At 34.1% G+C, this 20,315-nt stretch overlaps 3 protein-coding genes across 4 annotated transcripts; 1 reads left to right on the top strand and 2 right to left on the bottom strand.

The window, feature by feature from the left end:
• Positions 1-3,023: 3,023 nt before the first annotated feature.
• On the bottom strand, positions 3,024-4,373 carry LOC11419259 (pentatricopeptide repeat-containing protein At5g47360). The gene has a single exon (XM_003604854.3). The coding sequence runs from the start codon at positions 4,371-4,373 to the stop codon at positions 3,024-3,026; it is 1,350 nt and encodes a 449-aa protein (XP_003604902.1).
• Positions 4,374-5,602: 1,229 nt separating this feature from the next.
• LOC11412610 (ribulose bisphosphate carboxylase/oxygenase activase, chloroplastic) lies at positions 5,603-10,526 on the top strand. 2 transcript variants are annotated; one of them, XM_024782435.2, is made up of 7 exons: positions 5,603-5,848; positions 6,587-6,909; positions 7,402-7,593; positions 7,777-8,249; positions 8,587-8,868; positions 9,007-9,133; positions 9,989-10,526. In XM_024782435.2, exons 1-6 carry the CDS (start codon positions 5,804-5,806, stop codon positions 9,120-9,122), a joined length of 1,431 nt encoding a protein of 476 aa, XP_024638203.1. In that variant the 5' UTR covers positions 5,603-5,803; the 3' UTR covers positions 9,123-9,133; positions 9,989-10,526. The 2 variants fall into 2 exon arrangements, with proteins under 2 accessions (XP_024638203.1, XP_003604901.1); XM_003604853.4 differs by lacking the exon at positions 9,989-10,526 and having other exon boundaries at positions 5,604-5,848; positions 9,007-9,351.
• A 1,278-nt stretch (positions 10,527-11,804) lies between these two features.
• LOC25491572 (MYG1 protein) lies at positions 11,805-18,782 on the bottom strand. The gene is made up of 7 exons (XM_013599534.3): positions 18,382-18,782; positions 17,230-17,376; positions 16,591-16,689; positions 15,423-15,614; positions 15,179-15,298; positions 14,340-14,411; positions 11,805-12,370 (listed from the first exon to the last, which is right to left on the bottom strand). Exons 1-7 carry the CDS (start codon positions 18,664-18,666, stop codon positions 12,146-12,148), a joined length of 1,140 nt encoding a protein of 379 aa, XP_013454988.1. The 5' UTR covers positions 18,667-18,782; the 3' UTR covers positions 11,805-12,145.
• Between the last annotated feature and the right edge of the window lie 1,533 nt (positions 18,783-20,315).

Raw genomic sequence — 20,315 nt, 5'->3', positions numbered from 1 at the left:
CAAAAGAAACTGCCCCAGCTGCCATCATCTGGAACTCCAGGGCCGCTGCAGCTGCCCACCACTATCACCGGTACTCATAAAAGTCGTCTTTAACAGCATATCTGGTGTTGTTGTTCTCTTCCACACATTAGCGTACACCATTAGGGGGTCAAAATACGGATCGTAGAGAAGCTGTAGACCACTTAATAGTAGAACCTTAACCTAGAGCTACTTTTTTTTTTATTTTTTTTATTTTTTTTATAGGAAAATGTTAGTTGTTAGTAATTGTTAGAGGGGAGCGGGAGAGTGTTAGTTATGGAGATCGAACTTGGGACCTTCTTAAATCTCTTTCAATGTCCCTTAGCTCACCAACCGAACTACCTATTCAGGACACTAATTAGATATCCTGGAGTTGCGGGCGGGAAATGGAACCCCGTGCCTCTCGCATGCTAAGCAAAGTAATAATACTAGCGCTACTGATACCATTAACAAAGTAATGGAATAATACTCATGTCTTGTTACTACAATTTTAAATAGTTCATATAGGAAATCAAATTACAATAGTAATGATACAATGTCAGAATCCAAAATAAAAACAAAGATAATAAAATAAAATCATATAGAATCAAATTGATTTCCCCTAATTCTGATACAGAAACGTTATCCAAGTCCTCTTCTCCATCAAAATCATTTTGCTTTTCTGTTTTTGTATTAAGACATCAATGAACCCCCAAAAAATTATCAGATTTTACAAAATATGAGCCCAAGCAAGCTTTTAATGCTTCGAAGGTTTTTTAGAGTAAATACCAAAATATATTACCACGTCTTGAAAGTCAAAAGCTAACACTAAGCATTAGACTTCAAATAATTTGCTAATCATCATAAGAACCACTTCCAAGTGAATGGTATATGATAAAATTCAAGTACTCAACCATGCTATCTTCAATTAAGTAATCACTCATTCCCTCTTTATATCTTAAATAATAATATCAGTTCAAGAGGTAGGATGCAATCACATTAAAATAACCATCATGTTCGAATAAATATTAGTTCGAGAGTTGGTTGTAAATGGACAAAAGTTTTCTAGAAATTGGTGTCTGTACAACTAAAATTGAGTTGCTAGAGCAAGTAATATCAATTCTATTAAACTCCTATGATGTATGTTGTTCCATTCAATTTTGAATGGTCATTATACAGTTTTCTCTTTTCTTGCACCGATTTGTTTTGTTCTTATCTAAGTACAATAATAGACACAAATCTGAATCTCAGAAACTGAAATAGAGGCCGAACTATGAAAAATCATGTCGGGCGAGGAACAAATGATCAAAATATTGCTTCAACAGATCATACAGTTTCACAATTATAAGAATGTTCAAAAACTAACTTATAACTCAACACAGCAAAGAATGGTGAAAGTTCTATACTACCGGCCACTAATATAAAATTCTAGTACCTAAAAGAACACAAGGATCAATAAAGAGGTCCAGTAAAGGGAACATGATGGCATACATTGTGTTCTGTTACCAACTTTGAACTTAAATATTAATACATAGGAGTAACCATGAAAAAGTACCTTTCATGTTTCTTGCTGGTCTTTAGCTTCTTACTTCAAGAACAATAACTTATATTCCATGAGCCAGATGCAAATAAAAATGAACCACAACTATGCCATTGACTTAGTTAGAGCACGAACTTAAAATTTTCAGAAAACAATTTTTTTTGCTTGTGCATACTTTTCCACATTTTATTCTATGCATCCAGTTTTCTTTATTCTGGGGCAGTTAGAATAAACTGAAGATGATTTAATTATACATATTGATATACATGTGTAAGTAGTAGCCCATACATATCAATAAAAAAAATTAAGCTTTGATTTTTCTTTTATGGGAAATTAGTCTAAAATGCACAGCTTTAGAGAGTGCATTTTGGTGAACACACCATATTCCTACTACATTTTGCTTCGGACTCTAATGCATTCTGAGTTGTGTCCTGTGCTTGATCACTTTGTCCTCAAACTGCTTGTTGAGTTCTATAACTATCACATTTTGATCCTTGACACGTCCATAGGTATTGGTTAGGATCTACGACCATTTAAATAGAAGGTGTATCTGAGTGTCTGACACCAAGACAACACTGACAATGTGGTTACGTACAATCACTTCCATTTTCTCAAATTATTACTGAAGTCTACATGTTGGTGTCAACGTCGTGTCATGTGTGTCAATTTGGTTTAGCAAAATAACTTAACTTGTAACGGAAATATATATAATATCAAAATATCTTTGCAGGATCAATCTCAACAATAATAATTGTATGTAAAAGTTCGCATTCCCTAGTCTAGTTTTTTGTACAAGAGAAAAGCAATATTTCATATCAGCAATTCTTCCTTTCAAAATTAAGTTATCCCAAAAGAAAATAACTAACTGAATCTATCATCTATCAGTTCCAGGTAATAAAGCACGACTTACGACATCAGGGCTTTATTATCTCAAAAACAAATAATGGTACTATAAGATTGAAAGATATGGCCATGGATTACTAACAAGCTCTCTCTACCATGTTAGAATCGAGAGTAAATAGAAAGAAGAAAAAAAAAAGACAGAAATTTGTATGTATTTCACTGAAATGATATTATTTTAATTATTTTGTTGGTAACAATGATACTCCTACAAGAAACACAATCTTCTTCAAACTTAAAAAAAATAGATCCAGAATCTGATTGAAGTATGTTATAACTTGAATAGACTAACAAACTACAGAAAATTTAGAATATCCAAGTGTACATGAGTGAGATATTGGTAATATACTAATAGAACTACGACGGACTCTACCATCAACCACCACCATATGTGGTCCATGGTGGACAATTACTACTAACCGTTAGATTCGTCACCAAAACTTTTCCATCATCTCCTTCAAACCAGGACTGGCAAGCTACCAGGCCACCAACCACCACATGTACTAGAGCCGCGGCACCAATTCACCCAGCTGCAGCTGATAAAGAATGAATGCGGCCTCTTTCATAACACTATGACCAAAGTTCTTTATGTATGCCGGTTTACTGCTTCACAGGATCTTTTTTCTCCATATTTTCTTAGGATATCAATTGCGCGGTCTTTGTAAGGAGGTCGCAGAGGAATGGCTTTCTTAAGCATTATTTTTGCAAGCTTCGTGGCCTCTGTCAAGTGGTTTTTCTGCCAAAGGCCGATTAACATAATAGAATAAATATCAGAGTCAATGGAAGACAAGAATCCCATATTCTCTATTGTATCAAGCAAGTAGAACCCATCCAGTACCCTATCCTTCAAACATAACTCCTTAAGCAAAAGGCTAGATGCCAAAGTATCAGGTTTGATCTCTGCAGCAAGCATTTCCTTGAAGAGATTCTCTGCTCCCTCGAGTTTCTTTACCCTTATGAAAGAAATCACAAGTGAATTGTAGCAATCACCACGCGAGACACAATGTTCCACCACAAGTTTATCAACCACCTTGTAAGCTTCATCTACACGACCTTCGGTACAGAGACTCTCAATCAAAGTAAAAACGGTAACATGATTAGCAAAACACCCAAAAGCTCTCATTCTATCAAGAATATTCAACGCTTCTGTCCACTCACCTCTCTTACAGAAACTTTGAATCAAAGACGTATAAGTAACAACATTAGGACAACAATCCCCACTTTTCTCCATTTCATCCAACAATTCCAATGCCCTTTCCATCGAATCCAACCTACACAACCCATCCAAAACAGCCGACAAAACAACCGAATTCGGCGAACAACCATTCCCCCTCATAACCTTAACCATCTCATACGCCTCCTCCAACCTCCCCGCACTGCACAACCCCTCAATCATCGTCATATACGTAATTAAATCCGGACAAATCCCATTCAAACTCATGTCCTTCATCAACTTCTCACCCATTTCAACATCACCCTGCTTACAAACCAATTTAATAACAACATTATACATTACCGTATCCGGTTTCATCTCAAAATCCTCCATTTTCCTCAACACCCACAAACCCAAATCAACATTCTCAGCTTCCTTACACAATTTCAAAACCTCCCTAAACATGTTAACATTAACAACACACCCATCAACCTCATAAGCCTTAATCACATCACAAATAATCTCCGGATTCTTATCAATCTCAAACAAGTTACAAACTTTCCTATACATATAGCCACTATGTCTATACCCAGATTGAAATCCAGCCCAAATGAAGAATCTAACACCCAATTGGGACTGTTTTGGAAAGCACTTATTAAGAACTTGAATAACACATTGTGAGTCCAATTTTGGTTTGGTTTTTGATAATGCATTTTCAATGGTGATTCCATTGGTTTTATTCAAATGGGTATAAAGGGTATCAGCAATTGAAGACATACCCATTTGTTGGATTGAAAAAGGAACGATTTTGAGAGTTTGAAAACATGAAAAAGATGAAAAAATTCGATTTTTTACATAGTGGTGCATTGGATTAAGGAGTGTTACCGAATGTTACTGTGATTTCTTCACAGAAGATGGAACCTCCTCTGCAACCGTCTTCGTCGTCGTGTATTGGGATGGAAGAGATGAGAGTTGAAGAAGGAGTTTGAATATATATATTTTTTTTTGGAAGGAGATTTAAGTTTGGAATTGAGGTTTAGGGTTTTATTTGTTGGTAAATTTGATTAAGGTATAATAAATTGAGAATTGATGAGAAAATCTGGGTTTTAATTTGTGAAATTCGAAATTTACGAAAAGAATATGCAGTTTAAGTGATGAAAATGATAAATGGTATGGAAAAAAAAACTTCTTCAACATTAATTTTTAGATGTTTGTAAAAAAAAAAAAAAAAAAAAAAACTTCTTTTTTGATATTAGGGGACTAATCCTAATAAATTACTATTCTAATTATACAATCCTACAAATATATAATGTGGGGATTTATCGAACTACCACCATAAAAAAATACATTTACACCAAAAAAAAAAGATTTATCGAACTAAGGAAATCAAGAGAAAAGAAAATACAGCGTTAGGATTTATCGAACTAAGGAAATCAAGAGATAATAAAATATAGTGTTAGGATTTATCAAACTAAAGAAATCAAAAAAGAAGGAAATAAAATGATATGTTTAGATTTCTTAAAATGGTGCATTTTTACATGAACAAAAAATGTGATATTTATACTATTAAATTTACCATTATTATATGTATGATATTGTTTGATTTACTATAGAAGAGGAAGGTACAAGGTTAAAATCAAATCGACCATAATTTCAATCATATGGAAAACCTTAATGTAGTATGATTTTGTCTTTTCTTCCTTTCTCCATATTGTAATTAATGATAAAATGATAAAATATGAGTGGTAGTAGAGGGAGGAAGGTTCAATTATTCAAACCTTAAATAATCAAAGTTACAAGAAGCTTCCATTCTGTTTGTAAACCAAGTCATATGGTATATTCAGAAACCATATTCCAAAACCAAGTTCCATTACATATAAAGCCACGTACTAGACATAGTAATAATAACATATAACAATAATACCTAACAATAATAATACAATAAAGACAATTTCATTTGTGTGGCTATTGATAAATTCTCAACTAAATCCATAGATTCTTTTCTTTTTTGCCACATCTATCTATATCTATGTACTCACTCTATGCTCCACTCAGCTTTAACTTTCTTCATCACACTATAAAGTCTTCCTATCACCTCTCTCTTTCTATCAACTCAACTTAATCCAATCACTTTGGAACTCAGTTCCATTTCTTCTTCTTAATATTCAACAAACTTACCAAACTTGTTTTGGTTTCCAATAACATATTATATAATGGCAACTTCTGTGACAATTGTTGGAGCCATTAACATGGCACAGGTAGAATGCTTTTCTTAACAAACTTTGGTCTAGTCAATAGATAAAACATATGTTGTTTCACTTATGCTTTTGATTATTGATATTGTTTCTAATATTCTCATTTTTTAAGTATATAACTATATACATAAAAATAAAAATAAAAAGGTCATTCTTAAGTCCAAGATGTGCTAGATTAGCAGCAAGAATTTGGCCATGCAACCTCATGGGATAGAGTTCGAATCCCCTCAGGACACGGTAGTAAAACAACCATTAATATCACTAAAATTAATAATAATTTTCGCCTTCCCAATTATTTTTTATAGTATATTTTATACATAGACCTATATAAAACATACATGATGCACCTTCTATATGTATCTATTTGTATGAGTGTTAATAGGAGTAGATTGTGAGCTCACTTATCTGTAAGATTTTAGATTGTGGCAGAACTCGCATTGTAATCTTTGATATCGTGGAGAATCGTAGTAAAAATGCAACTGATGCAGCCTCAATCGCGACCAAGTTGTGATTGCGGAGACATAGAAACCTTGATATAACAGTCCAAATTGCAGCTGCAAACCTTTTTTTTTAAACCATGACTCTAGGTCTTTATCCATGAACATGACTCCTCCTGAATTTTAGGGATATAAATATATAGATGTATTTGATTTACTTTCATCTGAGTATGTTCCAATTCTCATTCAATTTAGAGTTCATGGTTAATTGAGGACTAATAACGGTCTGTAACACTGTATGCAGTTGAAATTGAATGGCTCTAGCAGTGGAGTTCCTATGACAAATTCAGCATTTTTTGGAACAAGCCTTAAGAAAGCGAGATCTGCGATTTCCAGCCAGAAGAGTTTGTCTGGTAATTTTAAGGTTTCGGCAAAAATTGACTATAATGAGGAGAAGCAGACCTCAAAGGACAGATGGGCTGGGCTTGCTTATGACACCTCGGATGACCAACAGGATATCACTAGGGGAAAGGGAAAGGTGGACAGTGTCTTTCAAGCTCCAATGGATGCTGGAACTCACTATGCTGTCATGAGCTCCTATGATTATATCAGTACTGGTCTTCGCCAGTAAGTTCATTTCACCTTAATTCAGTTAACAAAGATTTGAAGCTCAGGTTTTGAACACCGAAGTGTTTTCATTTTCTGTACTTGTTGAATGGTAATTGACTTATGTTTAAGTACATGGTTATCGGTATCTTATGATATATGTGAGTCGTATCTAGATTCAATAAAAAACAAAATCCAATTGATACAAATATCTATTATGAACATGAATCTGATCTTCAATCTCGATTCATTGTGATGAACCACAATTCACAGTGATGAATCTCATTCATTCTAATGAATCACTACCTAAACTTGTTGTAGTCTGCCTTTTTGTTAAAATTGTGTTACGAGTGACTTTTCTTTTATTATTTGATTAAAAATGTCACTTGTTCTTACATAAAAATGTCATATTTTAATTGATAGTGTGTCTTATGATTCATAATAAGATCGGATTCACGATTTGAAAAGTAAGTCTTCTGATTCACGATTTGAATCTCGATTTGATATGTTCAGGTACAATATGGACAACACAGTTGATGGCTTGTATATTGCACCTGCATTTATGGACAAGCTTGTTGTTCACATCACTAAGAACTTTCTCAACTTGCCAAATATTAAGATTCCTCTCATATTGGGCATTTGGGGAGGCAAAGGTCAAGGAAAGTCATTTCAATGTGAGCTTGTATTTGCCAAGATGGGAATCAGGTAAATAAAAATGACAGGCAAATGTTAGCATTTTCTTATTAACCAAGTTAGTTTAATTCCATTTGTTACACACACGCGCGTGCGCGCGCACACACACTATGATACTTGGCTTAGGCGTAGGTACAAATAAGACGAAACTGACACTCAGTTACTGACTCTTTGATCTACTTCTTTGGAAATTAGCCCTATAATGATGAGTGCCGGAGAATTGGAAAGTGGAAATGCAGGAGAGCCTGCAAAGTTGATTAGGCAAAGGTACCGTGAGGCGTCCGACATTATCAGAAAAGGAAAGATGTGCTGTCTCTTCATCAATGATCTTGATGCAGGAGCTGGTAGAATGGGTGGCACTACTCAATACACAGTCAACAACCAGATGGTAAATGCAACCCTCATGAACATTGCTGACAACCCTACCAATGTTCAACTTCCCGGTATGTACAACAAAGAAGAGAATGCCCGCGTCCCTATCATCGTCACTGGCAATGACTTCTCTACGTTGTATGCTCCTTTAATTCGTGATGGACGTATGGAAAAATTCTACTGGGCACCTACTCGTGACGATAGGGTTGGTGTCTGTCAAGGTATTTTCAGGACAGATGGTGTCCCTAAGGATGACATTGTCAAGATTGTCGACACATTCCCTGGACAGTCAATTGGTAAGCCATACATCAATCTAAGTTTCAGGTCAAAATTTTTAGTTACTAGGGTCTGTTTTTTCTACTAACAAACACACATCTGAGATTGTATTTAAGGGTTTTCAGATTATTTTCATGAAGTCTCCATGATAGCTTATGAACATAGTTTGACTCTATTTTATCCTTTGTTATAAAAATAGCCCATGCACAAGAACTTCAATGATAAACTCTTATGCTATAATCACTTAATTGAGTCTTTTTATCCAAACAAGATCGTTATATTTATTATTAACCATGATACGAGTCTGAGACATGGACGAAATGTGAATAATCAAATGTTTAATGTATTTCTTTGTAGATTTTTTTGGTGCCTTGAGGGCGAGAGTGTATGACGATGAGGTCAGGAATTGGATATCTGGTATCGGTGTGGAGAGTATTGGGAAAAGGCTTGTGAATTCAAAAGAGGGACCTCCAACTTTTGAGCAACCAAAGATGACTATTGACAAACTACTAGAGTATGGAAATATGCTTGTCCAAGAACAAGAGAATGTGAAGAGGGTCCAATTAGCTGACAAATACCTTAGTGAGGCAGCTCTTGGAGATGCAAATGACGATGCTATCAAGACTGGAAACTTCTATGGTTAGTCCTTTGATTTTCCTGTTATTATCTTTAAAAGGCATAACCTAAAACTTTGCTTTAGACTTACAAATAATGCCGCGTCGGTCTTGACAATAACTTGGACTAAAAGTTTCCTGTTATCTTATTGTTTGGATGCAGGACAAGGAGCTCAGCAAGTTCCTTTACCTGTCCAAGAAGGTTGCGCTGACCCTTCTGCAGAAAACTATGATCCGACAGCCAGAAGTGACGATGGAAGTTGCACATACACTTTTTAGTTGATTCTTAAGTGAGTACATAAATATGGAGATTTTTTAAAGCAGTCTGAAAAACATTTTACTATGTTTCTTGGATCATTCACCATATTTTATGTAAGGTGCATTAATCTCACCACTTTAGGTTGTATATTTTGTGTTATTGATGGTGTCCTATGGTTGAATTTTGAGAGTGACATCTTATAGAAAGCAATGTTGGCAATATCATTCCTCCTTTCATTTTGCACAATCATCTTGCCAAATTTGTGTTCATTAGAGCAAGCTGATTTACATGATATGTAGAATTCTAACAATTAAATGAACAAGTTATATAAAACAACAAAAACATAAACATATTACTGCCTTAAAACCTTACCATAAAAATTTTAGTTATTTACTTCTGTAACCAAGATACTTGATAAAAGACTAATGTTTTGATCATTGGATCTATCTTTTGGAATAACTCAGTCTCATTGGAGAGTCAAAGTCCCAATTATTGTGAGTTACTTGCTTATAATAGTGACCGGAGAAAGTAGACGATAACAGCGAGGTGGTTGTTCATCTTCCATGCATCATATGCATATGGATCTTTCACTTTACTGCTGATCCATGTGCAGAACTAGTTACTATATTTGGTTCATTCCTATATAGGGTAGGCACCTATAAAATATCACTTATTCCATCCCAATGTTTTCTTCATCTTGAAATCACCATAAGAAGACTTGTCATTGACTTAGTTTATACTTCCTCATCTTCTGTTTATGTTCATGGTTATGATCCTCCTTGTGTCATCTCAACCTCATTAGCTTTTGTATGTTGAATTCAATAGAGTGGGAAGTAAAAAACTAACCTTGACTGTTTTTGATACTTGGTTCACTCATACAAAACAGGTTTGTAAGGCGAGTGATGCATTTCCTGGACCCAACTCACCTTTACAGTTTGGTTATGCTTTAATCCAAGACACTGTGTTTAAAAGGGATATCAATGATGACAACCATGTTGGAATTGACATCCACAGCATGATGTGCAATACTTCTGCAGCAGCAGGGTTCAATCAAACAAGATCTCAATCTCAAAAGTGGGAAACTGATTCTAAATTTGATTGATAATTATGATTTTGCTCAAAGTACAAATCTAGACATACAAGATATAGCCCCTTGCACCACCTCTAGTATGCATCATCCCTTACCTCATACAAACCACCATAGTGACATACAACCACCAAACACTTATGTTGACATTTTATTTCTTGCATTCTCGTTGCTTTTCATCATTTCTATTTCAATTACACTCCAGCCATACCAGTTGTGCATTCATAGTTTCTTGTATTAGTTGGATTTTTCTTCACCAAGAGTTTGTATTTTGTCTTTTTGGAAACATTCACAATACTGCAATTTGTTTCTAATAAATAGAATACTTTCTTTCTGACGTAGAAGATCAAATTAAAATGTAACCATAGACCATAATAAGATCTTCTATGTGAATGGCACTAAAAAAGGCTTTCTTGATAAGTCGTATTTTGTTAGACCAAGGGTAAAATTGTAATTTCATAATGTACATGGAAAATTTGTAATTTCTGTAAAAAAATGGGGCAAAAGTTCAGGGGGTAACTTTGTAATATTGAAAAGTTTAGGGGAAAATTTGTAATTTTAAAAGTTTTTGGGGCAAATATGTAATTTCAAATAATTTTTTATAACATGGCATAGAACCATCATAGTTGACATACAACCACTTAGTCACTTACGATGACATTTTATTTCTTACATTCTCATTACTTCATTACAATTCTTTCTGAGGCCTCTAGGATTACTATAAATAAGGTCAAACATTCCTTGAATCATCATCATTGAAATATATAAAATTGTGAGTTTCTTACTTAGGAGTTACAGAGTGAGCGAGTGAGTTATGAGTCAGTTATTATCAATGTCGCACCATCTACATTCTATATCAAACCGAAAAGAAAGTAATCCATGTACGGGTTGGAGCTTCAAAATAGGTGGACCAACTCACCCCTTGATCTCTTATCTCCCACAATTTGTATGGCCAAAGAAGAAAAAGATACACCTGATTATAAATGTGTTAGAAATTGTTGCATTGTCTGCTTTCTTACTTGGCCTTTACATGTACAGAAAAAAATCAAGAATGCTGATGTGATAATCCTACCAAGAAATTAAGAAATGTTGATCAAGTTTGCAAAGGAATGTTGCCAGATTCTAAGGCTGAAGTTGCTATCAAGAGGGTTTCACATGAATCAAAACAAGGCCTGAGATAATCTGTATCTGAAAAGCCACCACAGGCTGGCTTCACCACCAGAAATTAGCTCGGTTGCTAGGGTGGTATCGCCTCCGTGGTGAACCTCCTTGCTATGATCACATTCACACACACAATAAGAACTGTACACAGATTTTATGTGGTTCCATATGGAGAACATATAGTAAGAACTTCAATTATTCACAATGATACAATGAACAACCTTATTACTTTCCTCATTAAACCAGATCAAAATTACAAGGAATGTATAAAAATAGATATGATACATTCCCAGGTGCTCTTCCCCTACATCCCAAGCCCTCTGCTTCAATCTCAAACCTTACTTTTTTTTAGACGTTTATAGTTTCAACTCCAAAATTTCAGTTTGAGTACAATTCAGATATGCTCATCAACACAATACTTATTAAGAACATAAACTGAAAGGAACTAATAAAGTACACAAAAAAATGTGTTCACATAAATCATTGCATTTAGGAATTTTCATAGTCTGAGACTCTAGAGCTCTCAAGAAAACAAAAAAATTCATGTTATGGGGATACATCCTGATTAAACAAAAACCAGTGACATTTTATCATAAAAGAGCATCCAGAATACATTAGTGAATAAAGTTAACAACTCAATTGTAATTATCCTTAAGAAAGTTAATAGCTCAGTATTATTATCTTTAAACCTCTGTTCCCATCCCTCTGCCCCTTTAATGCAACCATAAAACTAGACTGTGAAATGTTCCTGCAAAATTAATGGATCATAGTGTTTGACTTGTTACAATCCTTTGCCTACATCTTCAAAGCAGCTTTTGCCATGGCCAAAGCACCTTCAAAAGTTTGGTTTCCGCCAATAAATCCACTCATATGGACAAAAACACAACCAGGAATGCCAGATTCCTTAGACAGTATGTCATCCCTTAAACCTCGCCACTGTGAAGGTAGAGCCTTCCGGCTCTCGAATCTATCGGGAGATACTGAAACTGCCTGCACTCGCCACTGTTTGCTTCTCTCATCCTGTAGAGAATATTGAAAAAAGTACAAGTGGAGAAATCAGCTGATATGTTAAAAGAACATAAATCAAAGATATACTGATATATTCACCACAAAACAACAACCTTAATGGTGCAATTGGAAAATTATACTCACTAGTGATGATATATTAAGTTGAGCAATTACAGAGGTAATAAAATTGTCAACCTAAACTTTGAGATCAGCTTTAAGAAGAGAACACATATGAGCACCAAGAGCTAGTTTAGGGTTCGTGACAAATCTAAGATTTTGGAAATTGGGATGAAAATGGATCACGGCTTACGAATCATAGAGAAGATGTGTGGTTTGGTTAATTTGATCATTTGAACAACTTTTCTAAAGTGGTTGACCAATCAAAGACTGTTTCAAGTGGTTTGGTTTTTACAGGCATTGATCAGTTTCAATACAAGGTGCTGTTCAAAATGAATTTTTTGAACATCCATAACCTTAACCCAAACCACTCAGCCTAGTATTGCAGCAGTTTGCATTACCCTGATAATTGATTGTTATTACTCCTAGAGTATACAACTTCCTAGGCTAGTGCTTACTCATTAAGCATTCATTGCATTTATTGTAAAACCATTAATAATACAAGGTGTGTGATCTCATTATAGACGCAGAATTTACAGTTTTACATACTATTACAATTGTTATACATTTTAAATTCAATTCTAACTCTGTTTTACCTAAACCTTCATATGGACTTCAACATCTGGCTAGAAGTTTGAACTTTGAACATACTAAACAACCCATTGTCTGATTGTGGGTGTTTGTTTTGGATTTTTTTTATAAAAAAATAACTTGTCATTTTTAAGTGTTTGTTTAGGAATTTTATAAAAAACATTTTTTAAAGTGATTTTTTGTTAAATCTCAAAAAAAATCTCTAAATTTTTCTAACATAAAATCTATTTTTTTAAAGCTAAAACAAAGGCATATTGGGTTTTTTCATCATTGAAGGGATGCAGATTCACTGCAGAAACTAAACTACCACAGTCACACAGTAAAAAACATCTCAGTCATCCGATCTATTCCACAGTCTAAATCTGACTTTCTATTTTCCTCTCAAAACTCAAAACAACTTGCTTTCAATCTTCTTTCTTTCTCTCACGGTCATCATCAATCTTCTCTTATGTTGACCTCTCCTGCATAACTCATGCGATTCATTTCTTATTTTCATCTTCCATAAAGGGCCTATCAATCTTGATTCAAATCGGGTTTATCAATTTTTCTCAATTTCACAGTATGACCCATTGCAAACAACCCTTTCATGGTTTGACTTAGATTGTTCACTGTTTCTGCGCAATGAGTAAACCGAATGACAGCAATGGAAAACAGAAATTGTGGTGGTGTGGTGTGTTGTGGTAGAGGAAGTCTGTGTTGGTGCTCAGACGAGGTGTCTCAGCGTCGGTCTTGATGACGGCGGTGGACACTGGGAAGAACACGTCACTGTGCAATAGAGTTAACTGACATGGATGGCAAAAACCACTCACAATTGGCATGGTTAAATAAAAATCGTGAGGTTGAAATTGAGTAAATTGGCATAGATTGCAAAAATTTGCCACTAGGAAATTGAGTAGATTGGTATATTGGCATGAAAGAATTTGACTGGGTAGGCACGAATTGGCCACAAAAGGCTCCATTTATGAAGAACTAGAATAGAATATGATCTGTCGAAAACAAAAAAGAACAGAACATGACATGAAACTTGGCTTTTCACTTTTTAAAATCATGCGTTTTGTCCTTATGGTGGGAAAATAGAAAAGTGCTAGATCTGGACTGTGTATTAAATTGGATGGTTGAGATTTCTGACTGCGTGACTGCAGCTTTTCAGCGACTGCAGTGAATCACAATCCTAGCGGTCCTTCTAAAACATCTATCAACATGCCCTTTTGGAGACTACTTGAGAACTAAAGCATAGAATTGAACTTGAAGAAAATGAAAACAAAGTACATACCTCATACAGAACATATTTGATTGGTGGGTCAATTTTCATCTCCCCCTCAAGCTCAAATAAGTGAAGCTTCCACTGCAGAAAACAAAATCAGTTAAAATCTTCTGACACAGTACCAGTACTTATATGGGACATTTAGTATACGGGACAAAATAAATAGTTCCTCTATAATAGAACATTGATCCCATGATGACCCTTCTAGGACAAAAACAACGGCAGCAGCCTGTCGATAGTCATTTTGGTACCATAGATTTAGAATATATTAATTTTAACAGGGTAAGTAAGAAAATAGTCAGATCAACACACGGACATAGCCATTACAGTGAAGGTATTCAAAACATAGCATCCATGAGGTTGTTTTGCTACCTGATTACTGCATTAATTAAAGAACTCTCTGTGGAGTACAGATCAAGAACAACCAGTCACAGGCAGTAACAGTTATCAGCTAGTCGGAAAACCTACTCAAGAAATAGATTATAAAATCCTGTTCCCACCAGCTTGAATGAAAAATTTGTACAAAAAAGATATAAGAAATCTCTTTTTCAGCAAAATAATTGTTCAAGATAAAAGTCCAAAAACCTGTTCAAACCTCAAATCATGATTTCAGGATTACTTCTATAAATGGATTCAAATCCACAAAAAATTGCAACATAAAAGAACTATAATATTTTTTTAACATAATTAACTGTTTAAGATGTTGGGTAAAAACATACTCAAGCTTCAAATCATGATTTCGGAACATTAGATAGTTACTAGACCTAATTCAAAATTTTAAATGAATAAAGTTCAGTTCAAATGTCATACAAAATTTTAGAAGAGGGAGGCAAGAATAATCAACTCACAGGACAGAATCTTTTCAAAACTAAAATTTCTCCAGAAGGATCGACAGTTTGTCTAGCCGCAATGGTCTCCATCACAATTGACTTTGCAGGCAACCACGAGTTCACATGAAAACGAACGCTCTGCAAGGGAAGAGGGGGACTTGATTAGAAAACAATGAAAAGGTAAAACAGGCAAAAAGAAATTTCAAAATTCCTTGATGTTCTTATGGTTCAAATAGAAAGGGTATGAACAGTGACTACTCACATCAAGAAACTCACTGCCAGCAAGTGCCATGGCACGATGAAAGGCTTCATTTTCTTTCTCAGATGACTGATCGGGATCTGTCCAATCCAGATTAAACCTTCCTACTCTTGAGGATAAATGAGTATTATTGACATATTTTGGAGGCTGGTCGGTGTCGTATTGATTGATTCCATTGTCTACGGCATCAATTGCCTGAAATAATTAACAAGAATATCATTTATCATAATTTCAATTGTTTAATAATTATCAGAAACATATTCTATTTCACTAATCAGCCACTTTAAGAGGACTAACGAACCCTACCAGTATTCCCCTAAGCCATTCTGCAGGCGATTATCAAATTAAATCCAAAAACGTGTGGTTCTCAATTATATGTTCCACAACATAAGGCAAAGTTATCTTTCACCCAAACAATTCAATAAAGAATATAAAAACAATGAAGGACTGATTCACAGTATACATGTACAATACATATTCTATTTCACTAATCAGCCACTTTAAGAGGACTAACGAACCCCACCAGTATTCCCCTAAGCCATTCTGCAGGCAATTATCAAATTAAATCCAAAAACGTGTGGTTCTCAATTATATGTTCCACAACATAAGGCAAAGTTATCTTTCACCCAAACAATTCAATAAAGAATATAAAAACAATGAAGGACTGATTCACAGTATACATGTACAATAAATCATATGAAACCCTTTAGTAAGTCAGTGAGCGAGTATCGCGGGAGAGTATAGGTTCTCAGAATATCTTGGAAATTGTTCTTCTTATTGTAACATTGAAAATTCTACCTATCCTAATTGTGCGACCCACACTAGTGCAGATTGGGAATATAAGAGAATATAAGTCTGTTAAGTTTCCGTTAGTTAAGTCAACTAACTGTCAGCTGTCAGTTAGTAAGGACAGATTAGAGTTAGCTTTGCTTTATATAGGGGACTCTTCCCTATTATTATTGTAAGAGAAAGAGATTATAAAATACAATCAGAAGTTTCCTCTTCAATTCTCCCTGTCTTTACTTTGTTTTCATGATATCCAAGATTGTGATATCAATGTACCAAGCAAGGGACTCTGTTTTAAATGCGCAGAATTTTTTTGACCAAGCAAGGTACTACAAATGTATATAAAGTTGGAAAGTAGGATAGAGTACAATGTAAAATGTATTACCTCCATGAAGCTCCTGTAAACAGCCAAATATATGTAGTGGACATTTTGGTGCTCTTCATCTACCTTAAGTTCATTAGCTATAATCTCTTTTCCAAAATGCTACACACCGAAAAAAGAGGGAAAAAAGAAGGCATAGTAGAATTATTAAGCTATATGATATTCAAAATAAAAACATCAAAAAACAATTTGGTTAGAGGAGGGAAGGACTTGAAAACTAATTTACCTTTATTACCCTTAAAACCTTTTATACTACATTTTGCATAAGAATATTTTAGTCAATGTATTTAAAACATTTAAAATTCATCTTATATGAAACACTTAGACAGGACCTTGACACGTGTAATAATTTGAGAAAATGACAATTGAATGTAATCACATGTGTCGATGTCATGTCAGGCACCAGACACATCATCAATCAAAAGTGTCGATGCTACAGAGATCATCTTCTATAACCCCCTCCAAATACTCTCAGTATTGCATGGAAGCAAAAATTGAGTGAGGACAGATTTTAATCCCCTCTATTACCCTCGTCTTCATTTTGAACCAAACTAGATTAAAATAACTTCTTCCTTCTCTTTATTTCAATTCAACCAGCATTTCATAAAATATAGGTTTTACTTGTTTGGATGAGAAATTTACCTTATAAACAAGACCAGCACTGCTCAACTTAGTGGAGAAACCATGACCAAAAACCTCCTCAAATCCTTTCTGGTGATGATCATAACGATCTCGGGAAGGATCATACACCCCTCCAACATCAAGAACGGCATCAAGACCCTCCAACACCTACAGAATCACAATTTAGTTTAAACAAAAAAATCAGACAGACATTACAAAAGACACAATGTTCCACTTCATTCAATTGCTAAACACATGGTGTAATTAACAAAAAGAAACACGAGCAGCAAGCTAAAAACATCACACACACTTCTCCCAACAATATATCATTAAAAAAACTCCAGACAATCTAAAAGCACCAACATTTTCTCAGCAACCAAATAATAAATGCACAAAATCATTAAAGCTACAACATTTTTCAGTCACTTACTACATTTAACAGTAAAATACCTCCTAAACAAACCAATATCTCACTGGGTTGCTCATAAATCATGAAAAAACAATAAAAATCACATTTTGCCAGCAACAACCAACCCTGATTCCAATAAATGGGGTCGACTACATGGATCCAACAATGCCATAATGTTCTATTATATAACATATTTCTATCAAACTCATTAATCTCTAGATCTTTCTTAATAGTCTCTCTTATAGTACCATTTCGCCAGTGACCTAACAAAAGTATCGAAATTGCATAGCAATCAATCTAAAATAACTCATTTTTTTCTCATCAACCAAACAAAAAATACCATATTTCCTCAGCAACAACACTATTTAACATCAAGTGAAATGATAAATATACTATTCTCAATAACTAATAAAAACTACACTTTTTTATTAAGAAAAAAAAAATCATATTATTCTCAATAACCAATAAAAAATACACTTTTGAAGAAAAAAAATCAAATTTTTCTCATGAAGCAAGTAAAGAAATCATATTTTTCTCAATAACCAACAAAAAAACAGAACTCTTCACGAAAAATGAAATAAAAAAAATCAAATATTTTTCATCAACCAAACATAAAAAATCAAATTTTTCACAATACCCAACAACAAATAATGAAACAAAACCAAATAAAACTAAACACTTCATCAGTAACACAGTTTAAAAATAAAAAATAAATTAAAAAAATCTCAGAAACCAAAGGGGGCCGAGATGGGTCCCACACGAACCTGAGGGTCACGAGTGCGAACGATTTGAGCATTGAAGAAGTTGCGAGTGAGACGAATCATGAAGCAACCAAGAGCTTCATCACAATGGAAGCTACCATTGTGGGTACCAACGCGCTTGAGAGACGCGTGAGAAGGAGAAGAAGAATCAGAAACCCTAGCTGTTTTAGCGTTAGACATTAGACGAAGTTGAAGAGTGAAGTGCTTCTGCTTGTACTTGGAGAAGTGGAAATTGAATTTGTTGAATAATAATGTCTTTGTTGTTGTTGATGTTGTTACCCACATCATATCACTTTTGGATTTAAACTCACATTCATACCTAAAATCTCTCCTCTAGTTTTTTAACAATTATTTTGTAGGCTTTCAAAAAAAAAAAAAATTTTTTGCAGGGTTTAAGCAATAATATTATGGTTTTGGTAAGCCCAACACATTCAACATTGGGTATGTTTGGATAGTAAAAGGAAAGAAAGTTAGAGAAAAGAAGGTTAAAGGAAAGTGAGATGATTTGTTGGTTGTTTGGTTATAGTGAAAGTAAGGGAGGAAAGAAAGAAATGAATTTAGTAAATGACAAAAATAGCTTATGTTATTGTGTTATTTAAATGATTTTCAATAAAAATACATTTAAATAATTTTGATATAAACACTATTGAAATTGGTCATAGAAAAAAAAAAGATTACCATGAGTTCTAATTTGAGCATGCTAAGAAATGTGTATAAATATTGAAAATAATAAAATATTCTATGAGAGTATGGTTCAAAAGAAGAAAAAAATTGAAATATGTGTTGTAAAAATATACAAGACCAGAGGGTATTTTGGTAAATGCAACAGGAATAGTGACTTTCTTTCCACTTTCTAATCTGTTCGGTGCAGAAACAATTCTGACGTGGGATCCGCAAAAAAACTTTCTTTCCTTAGCTTTATGAAGGTGTGTCAAACAGTGGAAAGAGCATCATTCCACTCTCTTTCCATTCCACTCCTCTTTCTTTCCTTGGAACCAAACATAGCCTTAGTTTAGTTTAAAATTCAATTGATATTGATATTTTTTAACTTAACATCAACTTCTTGTCAAGAAAAAACTTAACATCAACTTGTTTAATGTTCACGGACAACTCAATTATGTTTATTAAGTTCACAAATTATATAATTAAAAAAATTAACAAAAAATGAAGAAAATGTTAAATTTTCAATTTTTAAAGACTTCTCTTTCTTGCACCCTGCATAAATTCAAAAATGGTTTTGGAGTACAACTTACAGAAACCATTTCCACAGTAAAATGGTTTTAGCATAATTTTATACAAAATATACTATGATTTATGCAGGTGCTGGAAACCATTAAATACATCTAATTGTTTTGGAGTACAACTCACATAAACTATTTCTGAATTTATGCAGGGTGCATAAGGATTTCCTTATGCACCATAACCGCAGCCATGTTGAGTAAGAAAATAGCATTATTTAACAAAAAAATATATTACCAACATGAATAATGTGAGTAACACACTCTAGCATATATTTTCTAACACATTAGTTAAGATTCTGTTAAATTTATATGGGATCCATATAGTTTGGTGGGACCATGTGAGTATTAACAGATATATAATAGAGGGTGATAGAAAGTGTGTTGTTAGAGTCCCCGTGAGTTTCTAACTATAAAAAAAATTATCAATAAGTTTAACTCAGTTGGTAAGGACATTACATAATATATGCAGTGGTCAGGGTTCAAACCCCGGACACCTCACTTTTTCTCCTTAAAAAGAAAATTTTTAGTCACTAGACTGCTTTACTATAAAAATAAAAATAAAATAAAAAAGTGTGTTACCACTTTTCTAATCAACATAGTATTGAGAACATGACTCCCTCCTCGAAAAAATTTAGATTCGATTCTTACAGTCGACTCGAGGATTGTCTTCAAACCAGCTCGGTTGTGGGAATATCT

This window comes from Medicago truncatula, chromosome 4, assembly GCF_003473485.1.
Source record: "Medicago truncatula cultivar Jemalong A17 chromosome 4, MtrunA17r5.0-ANR, whole genome shotgun sequence".
In the NCBI taxonomy this organism is placed as follows: Eukaryota; Viridiplantae; Streptophyta; class Magnoliopsida; order Fabales; family Fabaceae; genus Medicago; species Medicago truncatula.
This window is presented reverse-complemented; position numbering and strand designations above follow the sequence as displayed.

Excerpts from the sequence above, each read along its gene's own strand:
- LOC11412610 (XM_024782435.2), top strand. The coding sequence starts at position 5,804 with ATGGCAACTTCTGTGACAATTGTTGGAGCCATTAACATGGCACAG. Across the intron at positions 5,849-6,586 it reads GAGCCATTAACATGGCACAG|TTGAAATTGAATGGCTCTAG; the intron begins GTAGAATGCTTT and ends CACTGTATGCAG. Across the intron at positions 8,250-8,586 it reads ATTCCCTGGACAGTCAATTG|ATTTTTTTGGTGCCTTGAGG; the intron begins GTAAGCCATACA and ends ATTTCTTTGTAG.
- LOC11419259 (XM_003604854.3), bottom strand. The coding sequence starts at position 4,373 with ATGGGTATGTCTTCAATTGCTGATACCCTTTATACCCATTTGAATAAA.
- LOC25491572 (XM_013599534.3), bottom strand. The coding sequence starts at position 18,666 with ATGATGTGGGTAACAACATCAACAACAACAAAGACATTATTATTCAAC. Across the intron at positions 15,615-16,590 it reads TTTACAGGAGCTTCATGGAG|GCAATTGATGCCGTAGACAA; the intron begins GTAATACATTTT and ends TAATTATTTCAG. Across the intron at positions 14,412-15,178 it reads TTTTGAAAAGATTCTGTCCT|TGGAAGCTTCACTTATTTGA; the intron begins GTGAGTTGATTA and ends TGTTTTCTGCAG.